Here is a 22,934-nt window from a genome sequence, read left to right as displayed (position 1 = left end):
GGATTATTTTTGCCTCCCCTTTTTAGACCATATAGGGTAACTTCCTGACATTGCTATGTCATCTGTTATACTGTCATGGTGCTGGTGGGAGTGTAGCAGTGACAACGACCAGAGGTCACTCTTGTCGCCATCTTGGTTTTGGTGGGTTTTAGCCAGCATCTTTACTGCAACCTGTGTTATCAGCAAGGTCTTTATGACCTGTATCTTGTGCTGACCTTGTATCTGATCCTGTGACTTAGAACGCCTTAATTATTTGGACATGCAACCCAGTAAGTCTCAGGCTCATTTTACCCAGCTCCTTTTCAAGATGGAGATGCTCTGGTTTCACATGCCTCTGATGCCAGCATGTTGGGGGATCGAGGCAGGCGGATCTCCTGAGGTCAGGAGTTCGAGACTAGCCTGGCCAACGTGGTGAAACTCTGTCTCTACTAAAAATACAAAAATTAGCCGAGCATAGTGGCCGGCACCTGTAATCCCAGCTACTCAGGAGGCTGAGGCAAGAGAATCTCTTGAACCCAGGAAGTGGAGGTTGCAATGAGCCAATATTGCACCGCTGCACTCCAGCCTGGGTGACAGAGTGAGACTCTGTCAAGAAAAAAAAAAACAAGAAAGAGAGAGAGGAGAAGGAAGGAAGGAAGGAAGGAAGGAAGGGAGGAAGGAAGGAAGGGAGGAAGGAAGGAAGGAACTAAGATAACATCCTAACATAGGTCCCTGAGTTGTTTTTCAGAAACATGGATACCCAGCAAACGAATCCACTGGCACCTAGACTTCGGGTAAGGGGGAACTGAGGACTCAACTCTGATCACCATTTTTTTTTCCTGAAGTTCTTCCTGAGGGGCCTGGAGGAAGTCGCGCCCATGAGCCAGAGCTAACATTCTTTTCTGCTGACCCCAAATATTTAGACAAACCTTTGCTATCTTAACCAATTGCAAATCTGAAAAGTTTTGGATCTATGACCTATACCCTGCCTCATCCCCACCTCCCACCACCCACTTTGAGATGTCATGCCTTTTTAGGTCAAACCAGCCTATAGCTTCAATGTATTGAGTTATGACTTTGCCTATAACCTCTGCCTCTGCCTTTAAAAACCCTTACTTGCTGAGGCAGGCAGATCATCTAAGGTCAGGAGTTCAAGACCAGCCTGGCCAACATGGTGAAACCCTTTCTCTACTAAAAATGAAAAAATTAACTGGATGTGATAGTGGGTGCCTGTAATCCCAGGAGGCTGAGGCAGGAGAATCACTTGAACCTGGGAGACAGAGGTTGCAGTGAGCCAAGATTGCACCACTGCATTCCAGCCTGGGCAACAGAGCAAGACTCTACCTCAAATAAATAAATAAATATTAAAATCCTTACTTGCAAGGCTTTGGGGAGGTCAGGTCTTAAGTGTGAGCTGCCTGATTGTTCTTGCTTGGTGCCCTGCAGCGATAAATACCCTTCTTTTTCTTATTGTAAACTGCAGAGTCAATATTTGGATTTACTGAACCATGTGAGCAGACCCCAGTTCAGCCCTGCACCAGGCATAGGCCCCTGGCCCTCATGGAGCTGCATCTGCCAATGATCTGTTGCAGTGCGCAAAACAGACTCACCCAGAGGTAGGTTCTGAGCAATGCAAAAACACCGATCTCATTCTTTTATTGCTAGACTTCTTTTTTTTTTTTTTTCTAAACCAGTACTATTAGCTTGATTATAGATCTTATTCACTAGGCTTGTTATCAAATTACTTATGTTAGTTTTTAAAAACCTGTTCTGAGCAGGAATTTCTGATGAAAAAAATAAAAACAAATTAACCTATTCTGAGCTAGGCATGGTGGATAGTAAATCCAGCACTTTGGGAAGCCAAGGTGGGAGGATCGCTTGAGCTCAGGAATTCAAGACCAGTCTGGGCAACATGCCAAAACTCCGTCACTACTAAAAATACAAATATTAGTCAGGTGTGGTGGCACATGCCTGTAATCCCAGCTACTCAGGAAGCTGAGGCAGGAGAATCACTTGAACCTGGGAGGTGGAGGTTGCAGTGAGCCAAGATTGTACCATTGCACTCCAGCCTGGACAACAGGGCAAGATCCATCTCAAAAAAAAAAAAAAAAAAAAGAAAAAGAAAAAAATGAATCAGTTGTTGCAATCTGGAAGGATGGTTAGAACCATTCTTCTGAGGGAGTGATCACTACTTAAAAGCATGCATGTTGAAGTTCTTTTTTTTTTTTTTGAGACGGAGTTTCGCCCTTGTTACCCAGGCTGGAGTGCAATGGCGCGATCTCGGCTCACCGCAACCTCCGCCTCCTGCGTTCAGGCAATTCTCCTGCCTCAGCCTCCTGAGTAGCTGGGATTACAGGTACGTGCCACCATGCCCAGCTAATTTTTTGTATTTTTAGTAGAGACGGGGTTTCACCATGTTGACCAGGATGGTCTTGATTTCTTGACCTCGTGATCCACCCGCCTCAGCCTCCCAAAGTGCTGGGATTACAGGCTTGAGCCACTGCGCCCAGCCGCATGTTGAAGTTCTGTTTAAAAACTCACATTATTTTTTAGTCCCAGGTTAAGAGTATAGCATTACTTTACGATGAACAGCCTTCAGATGTGGCAGGGATTGCAGTTGCCCCTATTATTCTGTCACTGTCACTGTGAGATGTTCATTTTAAACACCTAGTGAAGGGAAAATTAATCATGCTTTAAAATCAGATAAAACATTAATGGGCTTGAAATTTTAATACTAATTCTCAGTTTTTAGTTTTCACACAGATGAAACTTTCTTATTTAGAAATAAACCTAGGGAAAGATTTAATGAGTAATTGATATTAAAAAGTTGAAATCACATGTATGCTCTAATTTTTTCACATGAAAGCAATTTTGCTTTCCACATCTTTTTATTTGAAAGAATTGAGTCTCACATTTGTCAGATAAATTACTGCCTAAACTATCTAAGATGATTTTCACATTCTTGTATGGAAATCAAATTTTGAGAGGTTGTAGAATTAACTTAGAAGTGACAACAGTGTGTTCTTTCTTACAGGAGAGCTTGCTAATTGACGTTGAAGCCTGAAATGTCCTCCTGAAAACACTCAAACTCATTAGGTAACAAAAGCCCAGAGGACAGAAATGAAGCAAAGCAAGTTAGTTCTTGAAATGAAACTCTAGAAATCCCAACTTGAGAAAATAAAGAGGCAGAGAAAAAAAAAAAAAAAACTAGAAAAAGAAAAAAAAATCACAAAATAAAAGGCACTTATGAAAGGAAGTGGATTTTTTTGTTTAATTATTTATTTAGTTTTTTAATCATAAGCATTTCGTAGATTGTATGATGGTTTTGAAATTGTAAAAATATGTCTATTTGTTGCATGTCTCTTCTCTCACTGCTTGAAAATGTAAACAAGAACAAGAACTCCCCTTGCCTGTATCTTACCTGTGCAGGATTACAAGCTCAGGTACCAACTGGGCCGATCCCGGAAGAGGCTGTGCAAAGTGGGGGAGGCAAAGATGGACTCAGCACTCTTTCCTTCTTGTGTGGCATTTCCTTTGCAATGTGACTTTGACTTCCTCGCCATCAAGGAGTGGAATGTGTCTCTTCACCCTTTGAATCTGGCCTGGCACCTGAGACTTGCTTTGATCAAAAGAATGCAGTAGGAGTGGCACTGTGGGCCTCAGGAAGCTTCACAGCTTCCCCTATGTCCCTGTGGAACACTGCCCAAGACTGCATGTGAAGAGCCCCAGTCTAGCCTGGTGGAGGAGGACCGGGCATTGGAACAACCTGAGCCAACCCATCTGAGGCCTTTTAAATCAGCCAGCTGACAGCTAGCATCTACCATCTACCACTGGAGGGCATTTTAAATCTTCCAGCCCCAGTCAAGCCACCATATTATTGTAGCCACTGAGTGAGCCCAGGCAAGATCAGCAGAAGATTTGTCACCCAGTTGAGTCCAACCCAAGTTGTTGACCCACAGAATCATGAGCAAAAATAATGGCCGTTGTAAGCCACTACATTTTGGAGGTGGTTTATTATGCAGCAAAAACTAAATTATACAGGAGGTTATCCCAGGAAGCACAGGTGAGGAAATATGGGTAGTAAGACAGAGAACAGAGGTGAGTTAATAAGGGTTCCTCTAAGGAGCAGGTTATGACTATGGGCAATTGAAGCTAAATCCTGCTGGATACCCTCTGAGGAGTCCTGTAGAAATCATCTCAGCACAGTCTCGCCATGGAAAGAGAAGCTGGGTTACTCACCCAATAATTCCTTACCCTATGCCTCACTGACTGAGGGTTCCCTGGGGGATTTAGGTCCCCAGCACTTCTGATCTGCTGTGCAGCCAAGCTGAACAAGGTCCCTGGCATTGGAGAGATCTCAGAGGCAGGGAAGTAGAGGGATGAGGGTGAACTTGAGGTGGAAGCCATCAGTACACATGGGAACTATCCACCCTGGTTGCAAATAAACACAGAGGTAGGCCAGGAGGATGCAGGACAGGACATCACAGCATCTGCTAATCCTGAAACCTGTTTCTTACCAAATCTTCCCTAGTTCAATATGTGGTAACACCATCCTCCAATTGCTCCCCACAGAAATTTCATCCTTGGATGCATTAATCTCTCTTACACTCCACATTCAAATCCTTTCAGTGTTACCTTTGAAATATATCCAGAATCCAAATATTTCTATCTTCTCCACTACAACTCTGGTCCAAGACACCAGTGACTCTCACTTGGATTATTGCAACTACCTATGTATTATTATTATTATTATTATTATTTGAGATAGAGTCTCGCTCTGTTGCCAGGCTGGGGTGCAGTGGCACAATCTTGGTTCACTGCAGTCTCTGTGACCCGGGTTCAAGCAATTCTCCTGCCTCAGCCTCCCAAGTAGCTGGGACTACAGGCACACATCAGCAAGCCCAGCTAATTTTTGTATTTTTAGTAGAGATGGGATTTCACCATGTTGGCCAGGATGGTCTCGATCTCTTGACCTTGTGATTTGCCTGCCTCGGCCTCCCAAAGTGCTGGGATTACTGGCGTGAGCCACCACACTTGGCTTTAGCTTTGTAGGAAGGTATTTTCTAGTCATATCTTCTAGATGAGCCCATCACCCAATGTCAAGAATTATCAACTCACAATTAAGTTTATTTCTTCTATTTTCCCACTCTCTAGCCGCTAGTTGTTTTGAAGCAAATCACATATTTCATGTAGAAATATTTCAGAATGGATCTTTAAATGATAAAAAAAAAAAACTTGCCCGTGTTACAGAGCTCCAGTACCATCATCACACATATGAAAAAAGAATAACCCCTTCATGCCAGTAATCTAGCAGTGTTCACATTTATCCTACTGTCTCTATGAACATTTAGCTGATGTTCTTCAGTGTCTTCTTTAACGCCAGCAACAAGTACCTTTTTCACAGCTGAGTGGGCACCTGGTCCTTGAGAACCTATTCTTGAGACAGCCCTCTTTGGTTCCACAGCTCTCCCATCCACCTTGTGCAGCCTTGCATTCATGGCTGCATCCACCTCTTCCACAGTGGCACAGGTGACAAACCCAAAGACCCTGGAGCACTTGGTGTTGGAATCTCTCCTCAGAGTCTTATCAGTCATACCAAAGCTCAACCCTCCAGTGAAGAGCCGCCGCAGCTGCTCGGCTCTTTAGGAGACTAACAGACATGACAACAGTGGGAAGAGAGACTTTAACGATGCTTCTGCAGCAGTGGCCATGGGCAGAAAGGGGGTTCCTATTAAATGCAGCAGAACACAATTCCTAATTCAAGAGGTATACCCAACCCATCATTAAATATACTGTATGAAGTAACGTTTCTGAATTTCCACCAGCTGCATTTGTCTGTGATGTACAGTGAGGTTCGTCATTTACTTCTCTCAGAAGAATGCTCACTTTTTCCAAGACAAAAAATATCCTCTATGAGGAAAAAATGCAAAAGACGACATTAACATTGTATAATAGAAAAAATCATAAAGGAGCTTTTCTCAAACAAATAACGGTATTCATTAATCTTGAATGTTTAATAAAAAGAAGATGGTATACTTTGTTAGGAAAATAAGTTATCTTGTTCCACTATAGTAATGCTCAGATGGATTGGGAAAAAAAAAAAAAGCAGCATCCTTTTGCTAACCCTAAAAGTTATGGGTTAGCAATGAAAAAGAAAATGAAAATGAAAATGAAAAAGCAATGAAAATGAAAAAGAAAAATGGTTTTCTTGAAAACCATGCCAAGAAAGTGTGTGGTTGAGGAACTGCAACACTTCATGGGAAACAAACAGAGGAATCAAAATAGGACAGGAGGAAGCCTGACAAACTCAGTGTGTTTTAAAAAATGTTCACTAATATGGAACAGTCCACTGAAGATAATGTCAATAGCATTAATGTACAATTAATTTTTTTGTTGTTATTCCTTTCTCATCACCACATTTCCAGGACTTCTCTTTCTATCTCCTTCCTTCCTTTCTTCCCTCCTTCCTTCCTTCTTTCTTTCTTTCTGACAGAGTCTTGCTCTGTCACCCAGACTAAAGGGCAGTGGCATGATCTCAGCTCACTGCAACCTCTGCCTCCTGCATTCAGTTGATTCTCCTACCTCAGCCTCCCAAGTAGCTGGGACTACAGGCATGCACCACCACCATCCCAGCTAATTTTTGTATTTTTTGTACAGACAAGGTTTTGCCGTGTTGCCCAGTCTGGTCTTGAACTCCAGGGATCAGGTGATCCACCCACCTCGGCTTTCCAGAATGTTTGCTGGGAATTTTGATAGCTCTTTAGTCTCCTTTTGTCTAAACAGCTCTCTGCCATTTTTTATTGTTTATTTTTTATTTTTTTGTCTTTTGTTTCATTGTTACTTTGTAAGAGTCCAGGCCAGTCCTCTATAGCCTGCCATATAATTTAGATTTCTCTAATTGTTTGCTTTGATTGGATTCTGGTTAAATGGTTGTGGGCAGAAATACTACCTAGCTAATTTGTGTACTTTGTATGGCATTAAGTGAGGAGGCACAGAATGTCACTTTGTTGCATTATTATGAATACTAAATTTCATAATACTAATCACTTGGTTAAAAGGCTACCCATCAATTCTCTCCATAGTAAAGGCACCTGTATATCTTGATGCTTAAGGAACCTGGTGGTGTTGGGGGGATACTTGGCACAGTGTGAACATCATGTTCTCCAGCATATTTTACCTAATAGTTTCATATTCCCTGATGGTCTTCCCCTGAGTAAGTTATTATGCTGGGGGTCGCAAAATGGTCATTTTCTAATTATATATATTGTCTATCTTAGCTGATAGTCTCTGTAAAGAAGAGCTTTCCATTCTCTTTTATGTGAGATATCACCATGATGCACAAATTCTTCATTTATTCAATGTGTTATAATGTGTTCCCATCATTAAAATTTTAAAATTATGCTCAAATTGTCCTCAGTTTGGCCAGTGGGAGCCCCTATAAGCTGGTTTGTGTGTTTATTTACATCTCTCCATCAGTCTTTGTGCACTTTCTTTCTGGAACAAGAAGAAAAAGGACCATCTTGTACTTTCTCTGCCCAGCCCTGGCATTGGCCATTTATTTGACAGACCCTGAAACCTTGTAATGGAAAATGGTGTTCAAAAATTAGGATCCAGTTGGGCACCATGGCTCATGCCTGTAATCCCAGCACTCTGGGAGGCTGAGGTGGTTGGATCACTTGAGGCCAGGAATTTGAGACCAGCCTGGCCAACAGAATGTGACCATGACTCTGTCGAAAATACAAAAATTGGCTGGGCATGGTGGTGGGCACCTATAATCCCAGTCACTTGGGAGGCTGAGGCAGGAGAATCGATTGAACCAGAGAGGCAGATGCAGCGAGCTGAGGTTGCACCACTGTACTCCAGCCTGGGCGACAGAGTGAGACTCCATCTCAAAAAAAGAAAAAATGAAATTAGGATCTGAATGTTAGGTATGCTCATTTGTACTAGGTGTCATTGTTTCTAGGTCCAGGAAACATATGCTTCTTGGTTTTGGTTCTGTTGTTTGTTTGAGACAGGGTCTTGCTCTGTCACCCAGGCTGGAGTGTAGTGGTAGAATCACTGCAGCCTCAACCTCCTGGGTTCAAGCAATCCTCCCACCTCAGCCTCCTCAATAGCGGGAACCACAAATGCAAGCCACTGCACCTGGCTAATTTTTAATTTTTTTTTTTTTTGTAGAGACAGGGTCTCACTGTGTTGCCCACGCTGGTCTTGGACTCCTAACTTAAACCACCCTCCTGCCTTGGCCTCCCAAAGTGTTGGGATTACAGGCATGAGCCACTGCATCTGGCCCATGTTTCTTTGTTTTTGAAAATGTTGATTTAACACTTTGTGATGAAGTAACCTGAAGGATTTGTCCTAAGCTGAGTGTATCTCAGTGCTGGGCTTGAATGTCTGTCACTCAAGAAAGAGACCCCACCAGGCTTAGTGCTCAGAATCCAGTATTCACATATGGTGAGGTTTGTTGTTAATTATAGTGAATGTAAATCCTTATTTCAATAATCTTCTTGATAATTTTGAATTTGTTGACTTAGTCCAAAGTAAGAATTGATTAGCTCACTATTGTTTTTCCTCCAAATGTGGCTGATTAAGAGCTTGTACCAGGTACAGGGAAGCATTCTTGCATTTTCTTGTTTCCTTGTGCTATGTTAATAGTCTTATCCTCAGTCTGAGGTTTCTCTGCAGGATTTTCTTTTAAAGCTGCTTGTCTGTTTTGTGAGGATTGATTTGGAAAGCTGCTAATATGATCTGTGAAGCGACGAACAGGGCACACACAACCTGAGGAGCATGGGCAAGTTCCATGGGAATGAAAGCTAACGGCCCTGTCCCAGCGTGGCACTCGGCTGCCTGCAGACCGGATCATGTGAGCAGCCAATGACAATCCACGTATTAAATCTTGGTAAAGCTTTGTTTCTTTTTTAGATAAAGTTAGCATAAATGTTCTACCTATTTCAGTTTCTAATTGCAGTTTCTTTTGTTGTTGTTGTTGTTACCCAGGCTGGGAGTGCAGTGGCACGATCTTGGCTCACTGCAACCTCCACCTCCCGGCTTTAAGTGATTCTCCTGCCTCAGCCTCCTGAGTAGCTGGGACTACAGGCACCTGCCACCATGCCCGGCTAATTTTTGTATTACTATTGTTTTATTTTTTTAGTAGAGACGGGGTTTCACTGTTGGCCAGGCTGGTCTCAAACTCCTGACTTCATGATCCGCCCACCTTGGCCTCCCAAAGTGCTGGGGTTACAGGCGTGAGCTACTGTGCCCGGCAATTGCAGTTTCTTTCTGCAGCAAATGGGGCATGTTGCTCCCCTCCCACCCCAGTTGTGTGACCCCACTTGGAAAATGCCTGTTTGGGGCCTCTGCAGCTGATTCCCGGCTGCTTTCCCTGCTTCCTCTCTGGCTGATGCAGCCAGTGTGGCTAGAGTGAAGAGTGACTGTAGGCATGTGATTGCCGAGGCAAGTAGGGCAGAGAATGAAGGGCCACTTGCTCCAAGTCAAAAAGTACACACAGGCTGGCACCGTGGCTCATTCCTGTAATCCTAGCACTTCAGGAGGCCAAGGTGGGAGGATCATGTTCAGGAGTTTGATTCCAGCCTGGGCAACATAGTGAGACCCTCCCCACCCCATTCTCTACAAAAAATACAAAAATTAGCCACACCTAGTGGTGTGTGTCTGTGGTCCTAGTTATTCAGGAGACTGAGATGGAGGAGTTCGTGAGCCCAGGAGGTCGAGGCTGCAGCGAACAGAGATTGTACCACCACACTCCAGCCTTGGCAACAGGGCGAGACCCTGTCTCAATTTTAGAAACCCTCACTTTTACTATAATGGTTGCATAGTTCAGCAGATTGCATCATGAAGAGATGTACCATCTATCTAATGTAAAAAATAAAAATAAAAACAATTTTAAAACCCTGACTTTATGGTAGGGCAGGGTAGAGAGAGAACAAACCCAAACTTCCCAACCCACCATTGCCCCCAGTGTTGAGATAATACTTGTAGATTTGGACAAGAGATGAAGGGATGACTTTGCTATCAGTCAAGGTCAGAGTGCTAATGTGACCCAGGCAGTGGGAGGGGGAATGTAAGGTAATAAATAAAGTGAAAAAAATGTGTTCACAGGAGTAAAACTTCTATGCGTAGCTCAATGTGGGATTTCAAAAGAAATGAATCCTCAGCGTGGAGGTATGTTCGAGTTTATGCTCTGAGAGAAAACCAGTGTCAATGGAGGTCTCACTGCCACCCAAAGATCCAAGCTTGCCTCCTCTCAGGGGGTGTGGGTGTGGGGTTGGGGGGAGAAGCAAGCAAGACTTGAGTTTAGGGGTCCTCTCTGCAGAGCCAGCAGTAACTCAGGAAAAGACATTGATTTTCCATAGAAGCCTAAGGATGAAAAATTTGCGAGACACAGAAAAAGGAAGATAGGCTTTCAATTATTTTTGTTGGGAGGATTGGTTTGCTTTGGGTAAAAGGAGGTATAGTGGAGAAGGAGGGACAAAAAATAGGGAAAGCAGCCCGTGCGGTGGCTCACACCTGTAATCCTAGCACTTTGGGAGGCCGAGGGGGGCAGATCACTTGAGGACAGGAATTCTAGACCATCTGGCCAACCTGGTGAAACTCCATCTCTACTAAAAATACAAAAATTATCTGGGCATGGTAGCACATGCCTATAATCCCAGTTACTTGGGAGGCTGAGGCAAGAGAATCGCTTTAACTCAGGAGGCGAAGGTTGCAGTGTCCGAGATCATGTCACTGTACTCTAGCCTGGGTGACAGGGCGAGACTCCACCTCAAAAAAAAAAAAAAAAAAAAAAGACACATCTTTCAGGGTGGACACAGGATTTTGCCGGTAAATAGCAAACACTTTGCTCAGGTAGGAGAGGCTTCTGGCCCTTTGTACGCGCTTTCCTGGGGCAGAACAATTGGCCACCGGGACATTGGTCATAAGTTGTCCTTTCCCTTGAAGCTGATTCCATGAGCAGTTTCTTTCCTGCTCTCCAAACCATCATACAGCATACTGGCATGGCATTTGGACAAAGATTTTCTACCTAACTTTGTAATTATATGGAATCTCTCTGAGAAAGGTCCACCCAGATACTGGTGTGACTTACTAGAGAACAGTAATTTACAGCTGTAATTTGTTAATCCATGTGTATCCCTAGAGGAGGAAAAGTCTTGATTATATGGAAGGTGTGGGGTTTTAAGATCTATGTAGGAGAATTGACTCAGGGCTTCCCCTGGTCATCTGATGGGCACAGCTCCTTCTTTGTGGACCCCCAGGTGTCAAGGAATAGCTGCACACTCACAGATGGTGACTGATTTGGATAAATGGAGCTGATCACTCACTCTTCAGAGTGCTAGAGGCTGTCAACTGAAAAATGAGATCATCTTTGGAAAGGATAACTTTATTTCTTAAGAAGGGGATTCAGCCTCTGGCTGAAAAACTGAAAGCAAACTTTTTGAAGGAGAAGAGGCTGGGAAGGGATTTATACTGAAGTTGGCCAAGTATACGTATTCAACAGGTTGTAGGAGGAGCTATGAATATTCATGAAAGGAGTCCTGATGATGCATATTGAACAAACATGCATTTATTTTTTCCTGGCTTGCCCTCCTGCCCAGTCTGGAGTGCAGTGGTGTAATCATGGCTCACTGCAGCCTTGACCTCCTAGGTTCAAGCGATCCTTCCACCTCAGCCTCCCGAGAAACTGCGACTACAGGTGAACATCATCAAGTCTGGCTAATTTTTGCATTTTTTGGAGAGACGGGGTTTCATCATGTTGCCCTGGCTTGTCTCAAACTCCTCTCAAGCAGAGGAAAGGGTGAGAAGCAGTGATACAGAATATAACAGTGCTAACAGTTGTCTGAGCATAACTGTGTAACAGTATGCATCTCAACTCATGTTATAGCAAGCATTTCAATTACACAATAATATCTTTGATCAAAGCATTCTGTAGTTCAGGAGTGAGCAGCAAGCAGTCAAAAGATCCAATAAAATGAGTAAGAATCAAAAAAGTTCAAAGAGCAAACTATCATGAACCTAGGAAGTCAGAGAAAATGGGGATAAGTTCTAGATGAACAGAATTTACATACAGAATTCCAATCCATTTCTGAGGCAATACTTTTCTCACTGGTAGGTGACACTCCAGCCACCTACAGACCTCGTGCCCCTTGTCTTGGTGGAGCTCCCCTTAGTCCCCCAACTGAGTCTGAGGGGGCCTCTGTATTTTCCCTCCCATTGCTCCCTTCAGCAGCCCTGACTGCCAGGCACCTCAAATACACTGCTAGCTCAGAACCCCTCAGGCTTGGTCATAATTGTGATGTTGTATCCGTGAGGGCTGGACTTTATCTTTCAGTTTTCTAGCCCCAGGACTGCCCAGAGCCCAGTATAAAGGATGAGTTTAATCCATGTTTTTGAGTTAATGACTAATTCATAAATCCATAATAATCAAGCACACTATGTTTCAGCAAACATCTCAACAATCCATAGCTATCAGAGTAACTTTTTTCTTTTCCCTTTTTGTTTTGAGAGACAGGGTCTCACTCTGTCACCCCGACCGAGTGCAGCGGCACAATCGCAGCTGACTGCAGCCTCAACCTCCTGGGCTCCAGCGATTCTCCCATCTCAGCCTCCCAAATAGCTGGGACCACAGGTGCACACCATCACATCTAGCTAATTTTTTAAATTACTTGTAGAGATGGGGTTTCCCTATGTTTCCCAGGCTGGTCTTGAACTCCTGGGCTTAAGTGATCCTCAGCCTCCCAAAGTGCTGGGAATACAGGAATGAGCCACTGCCTAGAATAACTTTATTTCTGAGATTGTTACTTTAATCTTCACAAGAACATAACACAAGACTATTCTTTTTTAAAGTATGGAATTGTTTTTGTTGTTGTTTTTGTTTGTTTGTTTTTTGAAATGGAGTCTAGCTCTTTTTGTCCAGGCTGGAGTGCAATGGTGCGATCTTGGCTCACTGCTGCAATGGCGCAATCTTGGCTCACTGCAACCTCTGCTTCCCAGGTTAAAGTGATTCTTCTGCCTCAGCCCCCTGAGTAGCTGGAATTACAGGCGCCCACCACCATGCCTGGCTAATTTTTGTATTTTTAGTACAGATGAGATTTCACCATGTCTCAAACTCCTGACCTCAGGTGATCTGCCTGCCTCGGCCTCCCAAAGTGTTGGGATTACAGACATGAGCCATTGTGACCAGCCTAAAGTATGGAATGCTTTATTGGAGGCTTTAAATTATTTTATTTCAACCAGAGAGCTAACTTGTAGATAATCCATGTAAATCATCAGCCTGTCCCACAATACATACTAATTCATTAAATTAACAAAAGCTTAATCTAGGTACTAAGAATACATCAGCAAACAAAAAAGACAGGGAGTCCCTAGTCTCCTAAAACTTACATTCTAGTTGGGGGAGGATTGGCAGTATGGAAAATAATGTCAGTTGATTAATAAAGAAAAATAAAGCAAGGTAGGGGGTTAAGAGTGACTGGGGGAGAATCTGCCTAGTTAGAGTCAGGAAGGCCTCACAAATAAGTGGACATTTGAGTCAAGGTCAGAAGGAAGTTTGGGCTGTATGTCTGTGGATAATTGGGGAGGCATCTTAGAGGAACAGCAAGCACCCTGGGCCTGCAGTAGAAGTGAGCCTGGGATTTTGAATTACAGGGAAACCAGTGAGGCCAGAGCAGTGAGTGATAGGGAGAGTTCCAATATGTGAAGTCAGAAAAATAGCAGATTCTCTGGAGCCTTCAAGGACACAGATGTGAGCCACCATGCGCAGCCTGAAGTTAATGACTTCTTATTTTCTAGGTACAAATGTTGAAATCTTTGCTATTCTCAAGTGACTAGAATTAACTTGAGAAATACTAACATAAAAATCCTTAAAGGCATGCTTATTTGTTTTATAGTGTAGATTAAATCAACAGGGTAAAAGAATAATTGTTACTGCACTCCAGCCTGGGGGATAGAGTGAGTCTCAAAAAAAAAAAAAAAAAGAATTGCTAAATTTTCTATCATACATATATATTTTATTTTGGAGTCGAGGTCTCACTTTGTTACCTAGGTTGGAGTGCAGTGGCGAGATCACGGCTCACTGCAGCCTCAACAAGCTGGGCTCAAACAATCCCACCTTAGCTTCCCAAGTATTGGGAGTACTCGGTACATGACACCATGCCTGGCTAACTTTTGTATTTTTTGTAGCAGGGTTTCACCATGTTGCCCAGGCTGATCTGGAACTCCTGATCTCAAGTGAGCCACCCTCTTCTGCCTCCAAAAGTGCTAGGATTATAGGCATGAGCTACCATGTCCAGCCTTCCATCATATATATAGATGTGTGAGTGTGTGTGTGTGTGTGTGTGTGTGTGTGTGTGTGTGTGTGTGTAAAATAACTTAATCCTCCAATAAGTTCCCAGGCCATTTCTTCTGTAGAAATAAATATGAAGTCATAAGGTATCCAATAATATTAAGAAAGGGCCGGGCGCGGTGGCTCAAGCCTGTAATCCCAGCACTTTGGGAGGCCGAGACGGGTGGATCCTGAGGTCAAGAGATCGAGACCATCCTGGTCAACATGGTGAAACCCCGTCTCTACTAAAAATAAAAAAAAAATTAGCTGGGCATGGTGGCACGTGCCTGTAATCCCGGCTACTCAGGAGGCTGAGGCAGGAGAATTGCCTGAACCCAGGAGGCGGAGGTTGCAGTGAGCCAAGATCGTGCCATTGCACTCCAGCCTGGGCAATGAGAGCAAAACTCCATCTCAAAAAAAAAAAAAAAAAAAAAAAAAAGAAAGGAAACAAAGAGCATAGCCTTCTTCTTGATGTTAGGTTAATCTTGTATAAAGGAAAATCCCATAAGTGAAAAGAATTATGGAGCCAATTCAGATGATACAAATGTACAAAATTTTCAGTTACTTAACACCTGAAAACATGTTTGATTCAACCAATTGACTTCTGACCATCACTGTGTAATGCAACCTGCTAAAGTAATCTTTCAGCTGTCAATTTGATGGTTTTCTTAAGAAAACAGTGACATGCATAGAATGATTTGAAGCTGTCCGTCTCTCTCTCTTTTTTAATTTTGGCTCTGTGTTTACCAGATCATGTCTAACAAAGTGCTTCAAAAGTGATTTCTAACAAAATAATATTCAAATCACAGTGTACTTGATTTAAGTAAAAGTATTTTAAGTCAATAGCTTCTCAGGAATATTCTGTCTTCTGACACCATCATTTGAATATCAGAGTTTGCAAAGAGCTTTTCCATTCATGATTTCATCCAGTCCTTCCTAGAGCCACCCAAGATAGGTAAAATTTCCATTTTTTTTTAAGGTAAGAAAACGAGAACTGGTCTTGAAGCCAAGTGTTTCATGACCAAAGCCCACACTCTCCCCATGTAATTGAGAAGGGACAGGCTACGGAGTGAATCCTTGAAAGCAAGTAATGTTTTAAGTACTATTATAATTTGTAGATTGTGTTTCACTGGCTCCCAATGACCTAGGAGGGAAATGTTTTTAATCCCATGTGTACTCATGCTGAAGTAGCTATAAGTATATAAAAACCATATTTATCTGCACAGTCATTCAAATCTTTATTAAGTACCTACCATATGTACAATCCGGCGCCAAATATTAAGGGAATACAAAGATGAATTTGTAAATGATGCCAATTCCCAAGGAGTTTACAATTTAATAAAAGTGAAAAGTAATTTAACGTGAACTGTAGGAAGGAAATTACAAGTAAACATTTGCCCTGATGAAGAAAAATAATCTTATTTTTCAATTTAAAACACAAATTGCCAGCTGGGAAACACTGCTATTACATACACCTATATGAGTTCATCCTTTTACAATGATGCTGATTGTTTTTAGAAAAGAAAACGTCTTATGCTGTAACAGCTTTATGATTGGTTTCAAATTTTAAAACAAAAATTTGCTTAAAGAAAAAAATTATAGATTCATAAAATCAGATTAACATTGTACACAGAGAGACAAAGTGTGTTTGCAACAATATGTAAAAAGTTGAACACAACTGGGTCTAGCAGTAAAGAGTTAAATCTGAATTACTTTGGATACTTGCCTTAGCCAAGTTATTATACACCATTTCATCATATACAAAATGAGAATACTTGCCCCTAATTTAGATTATAACTCACACATGCCATAAACACTTCCATCTGTAATAATGCAAAAGTTTTAAAAAGCTAGTATAAAAACTTTCCTAATAATTTACGTATCAAAAATAATTTGGACTAGAACTAAGGATTAAAAGAAAAAGGGATGATGGTGTAGACAATTTAACAATAAACTTTCAGTGCAAAAATAAAATTTGTATTTTTTTATACTTTTAAAAATGGCTCAGAGTAGCAAAATAAGTTCAAGGATTTATTCTGTGAAATGTATTTCAGAGAAAAAGAATGGTCAAATAGTATAATTAAAAATACTTATTGATTCACACTATCTAGAAATTTTTAAAAAGTAAATCACCAAAGACCAATATTTCTCTCTCTGCTTTCAATACTAAACCATTTTTTCTACTAAAATTAATGAAACAACATATATTTTTATAACAGTTTGTGACAGCTGTGATTCTCAAACACTTTTAAAAAATACAAAATCATAGTTGCAAAGAGACTGTATATAATGATTTTTAAAACTGGATAGGCAAAGCCTTACTCTAACTGATCAAATGACCAATAAGCTGGATTCAGGCTTTTCAGGCTACAGATGACTTTGCTCAACTGCCCTGCACATATCAGAGGTGTCCCCACAGATGTTCTAAACACAAATACAGCTGCCGACACGCTGACGCTGCAAACAGCAGCAAGGGCATAGAGAGGAGACCTTGATGATTCAGTGTGACTCTTCAACAGATTTCTCTTCTCCACTCTCTTCATCAGCTTCACCTTTTTCTTTGTAATTATCCTGGCTGTTGGTATCAATAAAATAATTTTCTTCCCCATTTTCTCTCTCTTCTATTTTTTCTTCTTCATTAAAGCTAGGGGAAGAAATTTATCAGTCTTTCAAAGGAAAAATGAGTTGGTTTAAATGTAAAAAAAACACTCTGCAAGTATGCCACCGTGTAGCCAGTCTTCCTCAAGTGTATGAGTTCCAATTTGTTATCAAGAAAGTTAAAAACAAAAACAAAACAGAAAATGCTATAAAAGTGCCATCTGAGACTGGGCATGTAGGCTCATGCCTGTAATCCCTGTACTTTGGGAGGCTGAGGCCTGGCCAGCATTTAGTGGAGACCAGCCTGTCTCTACTAAAAATACAAAAATTAGCCAGGCCTGGTGGCAGGCACCTGTAAACCCAGCTACTCGGGAGGCTGAAACAGGAGAATCACCTGAACCCAGGAGGTGGAGGTGCAGTGAGTTGAGATTTCGCCACTGCACTCTCCAGTCTGGGCAACAAAGAGCAAAATTCTGTCTCAAAAAAAAAAAAAAAAAAAAAAAAAAGTCAGCAATTGAGAAATTTACTGTTCCTGAAAACTAATTTATCTATTTATTTCTCTATTTATTATTATTTTTTGAGATGGAGTTTTGCTCTTCTTGCCAAGGCTGGAGTGCAATGGTGCAATCTCCACTTCCCAGGTTCAAGTGATTCTTCTGCCTCGGCCTCCCAATTAGCTGCGATTACAGGCATGCGCCACTACACCTGGCTAATTTTTGTATTTTTTAGTAGAGGCGAGGTTTCTCCATGTTGGTCAGGCTGGTCTTGAACTCCCAACCTCAGGTGATCCGCCCACCTCGGCCTCCCAAAGTGCTAGAATTACAGGTGTGAGCTACTGCGCCCAGCTGAAAATTAATTTACTTCAAAATTTGAGTGACTGATTCTTTAAACATCATTTGAAAGCATACTATTATTTTTGTTACTTATGTCAGTAAGAAATCTAAGTTATTCTGCTTTAAAAAAAATACTTCACAGCCAGGAGCGGTGGCTCACGCCTGTAATCCCAGCACTGTGGGAGGCTGAGGTGGGTGGATCATGAGGTCAGGAGTTCAAGACCAGACTGGCCAACATGGTGAAACCCAGTCTCCAAAAACTAACTAAATAAATAATACTCCACGACGAGAACGTGAATGAGTCACACGTGTTAAAATATCAATGTGTTTTAAAACAGTTCACAGGTCTTTTACTACTGGGTAAAATATTTTTTAAAACAATATAGAACAAAAACATATACATAGTACAAAATTGTATGCTTTCCTGCAGGTAACGATTTTTTCAAAGGTAAACCATTGAGACATCTTATATATGTTACCTTTCTTTGTCTTCGGTGACACTTTTCGTTTCCTGATCACTGAAGTACTCAAGTACTTTTCCACTTTGGCCTTTCTTTGAAACAAACTCATCAGATATTCCTAGTGCTTTTAGGGTAACAGAATAATGCTTTTCTGCTGCCATTCTTGCATTTTTCTACAGGAAAGACAAACCTTTTTAGAGGAGAACAGAAGACTTTAAATTTTCATTAAAAATGTATGGATTAAAAGCACCAGTAATAATTAAGTTCGGCAGTCACAGCTGGTTGAAAATCTGAATACTCTATGACCAACAATTACATATACCCAGAGAAGCTCCCATATATGTGTCCCAGGGGAGGGCATGTACAAGAATGTTCAGGATAGGACTGTTCTTCAATAACCCCAAACTGGAAAGCACCCAAATATCTATTAGTAGCAGAATGGACAAATAAATTGTGGTCTATTCCTACAGCAGAGTAAAAATAAAGCAATGAAAATGAATGAATGAGTTATATGCCACAACATGGATGGATTTCACAAACAGTGGGCAAAAGGAGCAAAACACTAACAAGTGCATATTGTATGATCTATATAAAGTTCAGACATGGGCGTAACAACTATATTGTTTGAGGATAGGTAGACACACTGTAAAACTGCAAGGAAAAACAAGGAAGTGCTATCTTGAAAGAATAGTGCTTACCTCATGGGGAGAGGTAGAGGGCTGTGATCTGGGTTTTTGGGGTGCTGACAATGGTTTATGTTAACACAGGTGGTAACCACACAAGATTGATCTATAATTATTATTATTATTTTTTTTGAGACGGAGTTTCGCTCTTGTTACCCAGGCTGGAGTGCAATGGCGCGATCTCGGCTCACCGCAACCTCCGCCTCCTGGGTCCAGGCAATTGTCCTGCCTCAGTCTCCTGAGTAGCTGGGATTACAGGCACGTGCCACCATGCCCAGCTAATTTTTTGTATTTTTAGTAGAGACAGGGTTTCACCATGTTGACCAGGATGGTCTCGATCTCTCGACCTCGTGATCCACCCGCCTCGGCCTCCCAAAGTGCTGGGATTACAGGCTTGAGCCACCGTGCCCGGCCTATAATTATTTTTTTATATTGTACCTAGGTTTTGTATACTTTTTTTTTTTTTTTTTTTTTTTTTGAGGTGGAGTTTCGCTCTTGTTACCCAGGCTGGAGTGCAATGGCGCGATCTCGGCTCACCGCAACCTCCGCCTCCTGGGTTCAGGCAATTCTCCTGTCTCAGCCTCCTGAGTAGCTGGGATTACAGGCACGCACCACCATGCCCAGCTAACTTTTTGTATTTTTAGTAGAGACGAGGTTTCACCTTGCTGACCAGGATGGTCTTGATCTCTTGACCTCGTGATCCACCCGCCTCGGCCTCCCAAAGTGCTGGGATTACAGGCTTGAGCCACCGCGCCCGGCCGGTTTTGTATACTTTTATAACTGTATAAAGATATCTGAAAAAAATGATTTCATGTAATAATTGTCAGAGGATTTTTTTTTTTTTTTTTGGCTTTTTTTTTTTTTTGAGACAGGGTCTTGCTTTGTCATCCAGGCTGGATTGCAGTGGTGTGATCACAACTCACTGCAGCCTCAACCTCCTGGGCTCAAGCAATCCTTCCACCTTAGCCTCTGGGGTAGCTAGGACCACAGGCACTTGCCACCATGCCCAGATAATTTTTGTATTTTTTGTAGGACGGGGTTTCACCATGTTGTCCAGGATGGTCTCAAAGCTCTGGGCTCAAGCAATTCACCCGCCTTGGCCTCCCAAAGTGCTGGGATTACAGGTGTGAGCCATGGCACCCAGCCAAATTCTTTTATTATATGTATCTACTGTAATTTTTACTCTTTATAAGCCATATCCCCAATCCATTAAAGATGACAAAAGCATCAGTGTTGTAATCTTTACTCCGTGGAGGAAGCAAGGATATAACAAAAGAATATGAATTTAGAACTGGGTTCAAATTTGTAGACTGTCACTTGTTGGCCTTGAGATATGTTGGAATTGTGATGACTTCTCATACCTGGGGCAAGTTGGAAATCATCACGGTTCCAGAGACGGCAGGCTTTACGGAGTCACAAAGTGGGTCCATGCTAGTGCCTCAGCTTTAGTCCATTTTAGCTCCTATGAGTGCATCTGAACTGTAAGAGGGCCAAAAATTGCCCTCTGGATCTCCAACTAAAGCAAGGTGACTAGGAATAACCCAGTTCCAATGTACCAGTGGCATTCATACTGGGAAGGGTGTGGAAGAACACCCAGTCTAAACCCCATATCTAATCAATAAGGAAACCAAGTCTCCCCAAGCCCCTGCCTCAGGGGTGAAGTGGTTTGATTAAGGTCACAAGGCTAGTGAGTGGTAGAACCAAGTCTCTTAACCATTTCCTGGGTCTTTTCTATTACATCATGCTGTTTTCTCTAAGTGGTAGTGGCCGTCCTAGAATTTGAAGGTGACCTCAAGCCTGACTTGAGCAACGTAGTTGTCAGCTATTTGCTAAAGCTAGTATAATAAGGGACCATGGAGTCTAGTGTTACACAGGAAAACCCAAAATAGCAAGGACTGATTACAATGGATAAAACTATCACCAGTTCGTTTCCTGATACTCTGGAAAACTGAAAAAGCAGCACTCAAACTGCTGCTAAAATGCACTCTCTGTGAACAACAATTTTTAGAAAAGTAAGCAAAAATCCATCTAGAGTCTGTGAGTATCAGCAGAGAAGCCTTGGGGAACTGAAAGGAAGCAGAAAATGAGAAATAAGAACTATATCCCAATGATGACAGAGAAGAATAAAGAAACCCCAAACCCAGCTCTGAATGCATTACAAACAGTATATTCTGACTTAAGCAAATTAAATATATAAGACATTAAGAAGACACTAGTCAAAATTTGTGCCAGTAAGCCTTCATTCGACTTTGGTTTAAAATTCAATTTAACATCTTCTCAGTTAATTAATCCTGTGATTTCCAAGAAACAGGACAACATGGTTTGTTCTGTAAAGAATCACCTGCTTATTGTGTTAGGGAATCACTCAGCAGCAGCAAGATATAGCTTCAAGCAAATTTATTAAATACCAGCTGTTAATTAGCAGCAATAGACTACAAGAAAACAGACCTCAGGAAAAAATATACTAAAAAAAAAAGCAATGGTGATTCACTGCCACAGTAACTCTGTATATAAAATTAATTACCTTTTTTTACATCAAATTAAATAACGCATAATTGTTCCTAATTGGAACAAATATTTCCACCCCCCCATATCACCATGTAAAAGAACTATAAAGACTATGAAATAAAAGGAACAGTTAAGGCTAGGCACGGTGGTTCACGCCTGTAATCCCAGCACTTTGGGAGGCTGAGGTGGGTGGTTCACCTGAGGTCAGGAGTTTGAGACCAGCCTGGCTAACATCAAGAAACCCCGTCTCTACTAAAAATACAAAAATTAGGCCATGTGCGGTGGCTCACACCTATAATCCCAGCACTTTGGGAGGCCAAGGCAGATGGATCACGAGGTCAAGAGATTGAGACCATCCTGGCCAACATGGTGAAACCCTGTCTCTACTAAAAAATACAAAAATTAGCTGGGCATGGTGGCGTGTGCCTGTAGTACCAGCTACTAAGGAGGCTGAGGCAGGAGAATTGCTTGAACCTAGGAGGCAGAGATTGCAGTGAGCCAAGATTGTGCCACTGTACTCCAGCCTGGCGCCTGGTGACAGAGCAAGACTCTGTCTCAAAAAAAAAAAAAAAAAAAAAAATTACCCAGGCATGGTGGCAGGTGCTTGTAATCCCAGTTACTCAGGAGGCTGACATAGGAGAATCACTTGAACCCGGGAGGCAGAGGCTGTAGTGAGCCAAGATCATGCCACTGCTCTCCAGCCTGGGTAACAAGAGCGAGACACCCTCTCAAAAAAAAAAAAAAAAAAAAAAAAAAAAAAAAAAAAAAAGACATTTAAAATAACTATACAGTTATTTTCTTTTATTATCAGAGACACTGCAAAAAAAAAGATTAGAAAATTTGTCTTTAATCAGTACCCTAGTTAGAAAGAAAAAAATATTTATTTTTTTAAAACCAGAAGTTTATAGTAGTTCTGTCACTTATTTAATAATTACTAACCCTGGCCAGGCGTTGTGTCTCATGTCTGTAATTCCAACACTTTTTGAGGCTGTGGCAGGTGGACCACTTGAGGTCAGGAGTTCGAGACCAGCCCGACCAACATGGTGAAACCCCATCTCTACTAAAAATACAAAATTAGCCGGGCATGGTGACACATGCCTGTTAACCCTAGCTACTTGGGAGGCTGTGGCAGGCTTGAACCCAGGAGGTGAAAGCTGCAGTGAGCTGAGATTGCACCACTGCACTCCAGCCTGGGCAACAAGAACAAAACTGGATCTTAAAAAAAAAAAAGAAAATTACCAGACCTTTCCTATTTTCCTTCCAGCCCACTTTTCCCCTTAAGAAGAAAAAAAAAAAGTAAAAAAAAAAAAAAAAAAAAAAAAAATTGAACACTTATTTTGTAACAAGCCTTCATGGGATGTATGGGAAAAGCGTTTTGGGTGAAGGGAACACCATATATGAGAGCCAAAAGTGGGAGAAGAAATGTAAACTATAAAACTAACCTATGTTTTTAATACTTAAATTTTTTTGTGGTTTAATTTCATATATACCATTTATTTTTGCCCACATTTTCCCTGGTGCTTAGAAATGGTGAGAATTC

The 22,934-nt window shown here is 41.8% G+C and overlaps 1 protein-coding gene and 1 non-coding gene across 7 annotated transcripts in view; one reads left to right on the top strand and one right to left on the bottom strand.

Moving 5' to 3' along the window:
* Positions 1-9,789: 9,789 nt before the first annotated feature.
* LOC120362256 (small nucleolar RNA SNORD77) lies at positions 9,790-9,857 on the top strand. Its single transcript, XR_005578213.1, has one exon. It is a non-coding gene; the product is annotated as a small nucleolar RNA SNORD77 (small nucleolar RNA).
* Positions 9,858-14,971: 5,114 nt separating this feature from the next.
* FAM161A (FAM161 centrosomal protein A) overlaps positions 14,972-22,934 on the bottom strand; it is a 36,458-nt gene continuing 28,495 nt past the window's right edge. For 2 of the 6 annotated variants that reach the window (XM_039464018.2, XM_074399428.1), the window contains 2 exons: positions 18,222-18,376; positions 14,972-16,955 (listed from right to left, as the gene is read on the bottom strand). In XM_039464018.2, the coding sequence (XP_039319952.1) occupies positions 16,811-16,955; positions 18,222-18,376 (300 nt within the window). In that variant the 3' untranslated portion in view covers positions 14,972-16,810. Of the gene's footprint in view, positions 16,956-18,221; positions 20,953-22,934 lie in introns of those variants that run through there. The other 4 variants (XR_012517704.1, XM_074399422.1, XR_012517709.1 and 1 more) reach the window with 4 other exon arrangements.

Source organism: Saimiri boliviensis, chromosome 1 (genome assembly GCF_048565385.1).
Source record: "Saimiri boliviensis isolate mSaiBol1 chromosome 1, mSaiBol1.pri, whole genome shotgun sequence".
Lineage (NCBI taxonomy): Eukaryota > Metazoa > Chordata > Mammalia > Primates > Cebidae > Saimiri > Saimiri boliviensis.
Note: the sequence above shows the minus strand (reverse complement) of the source record. Positions and strands in the feature narration are given on the sequence as shown.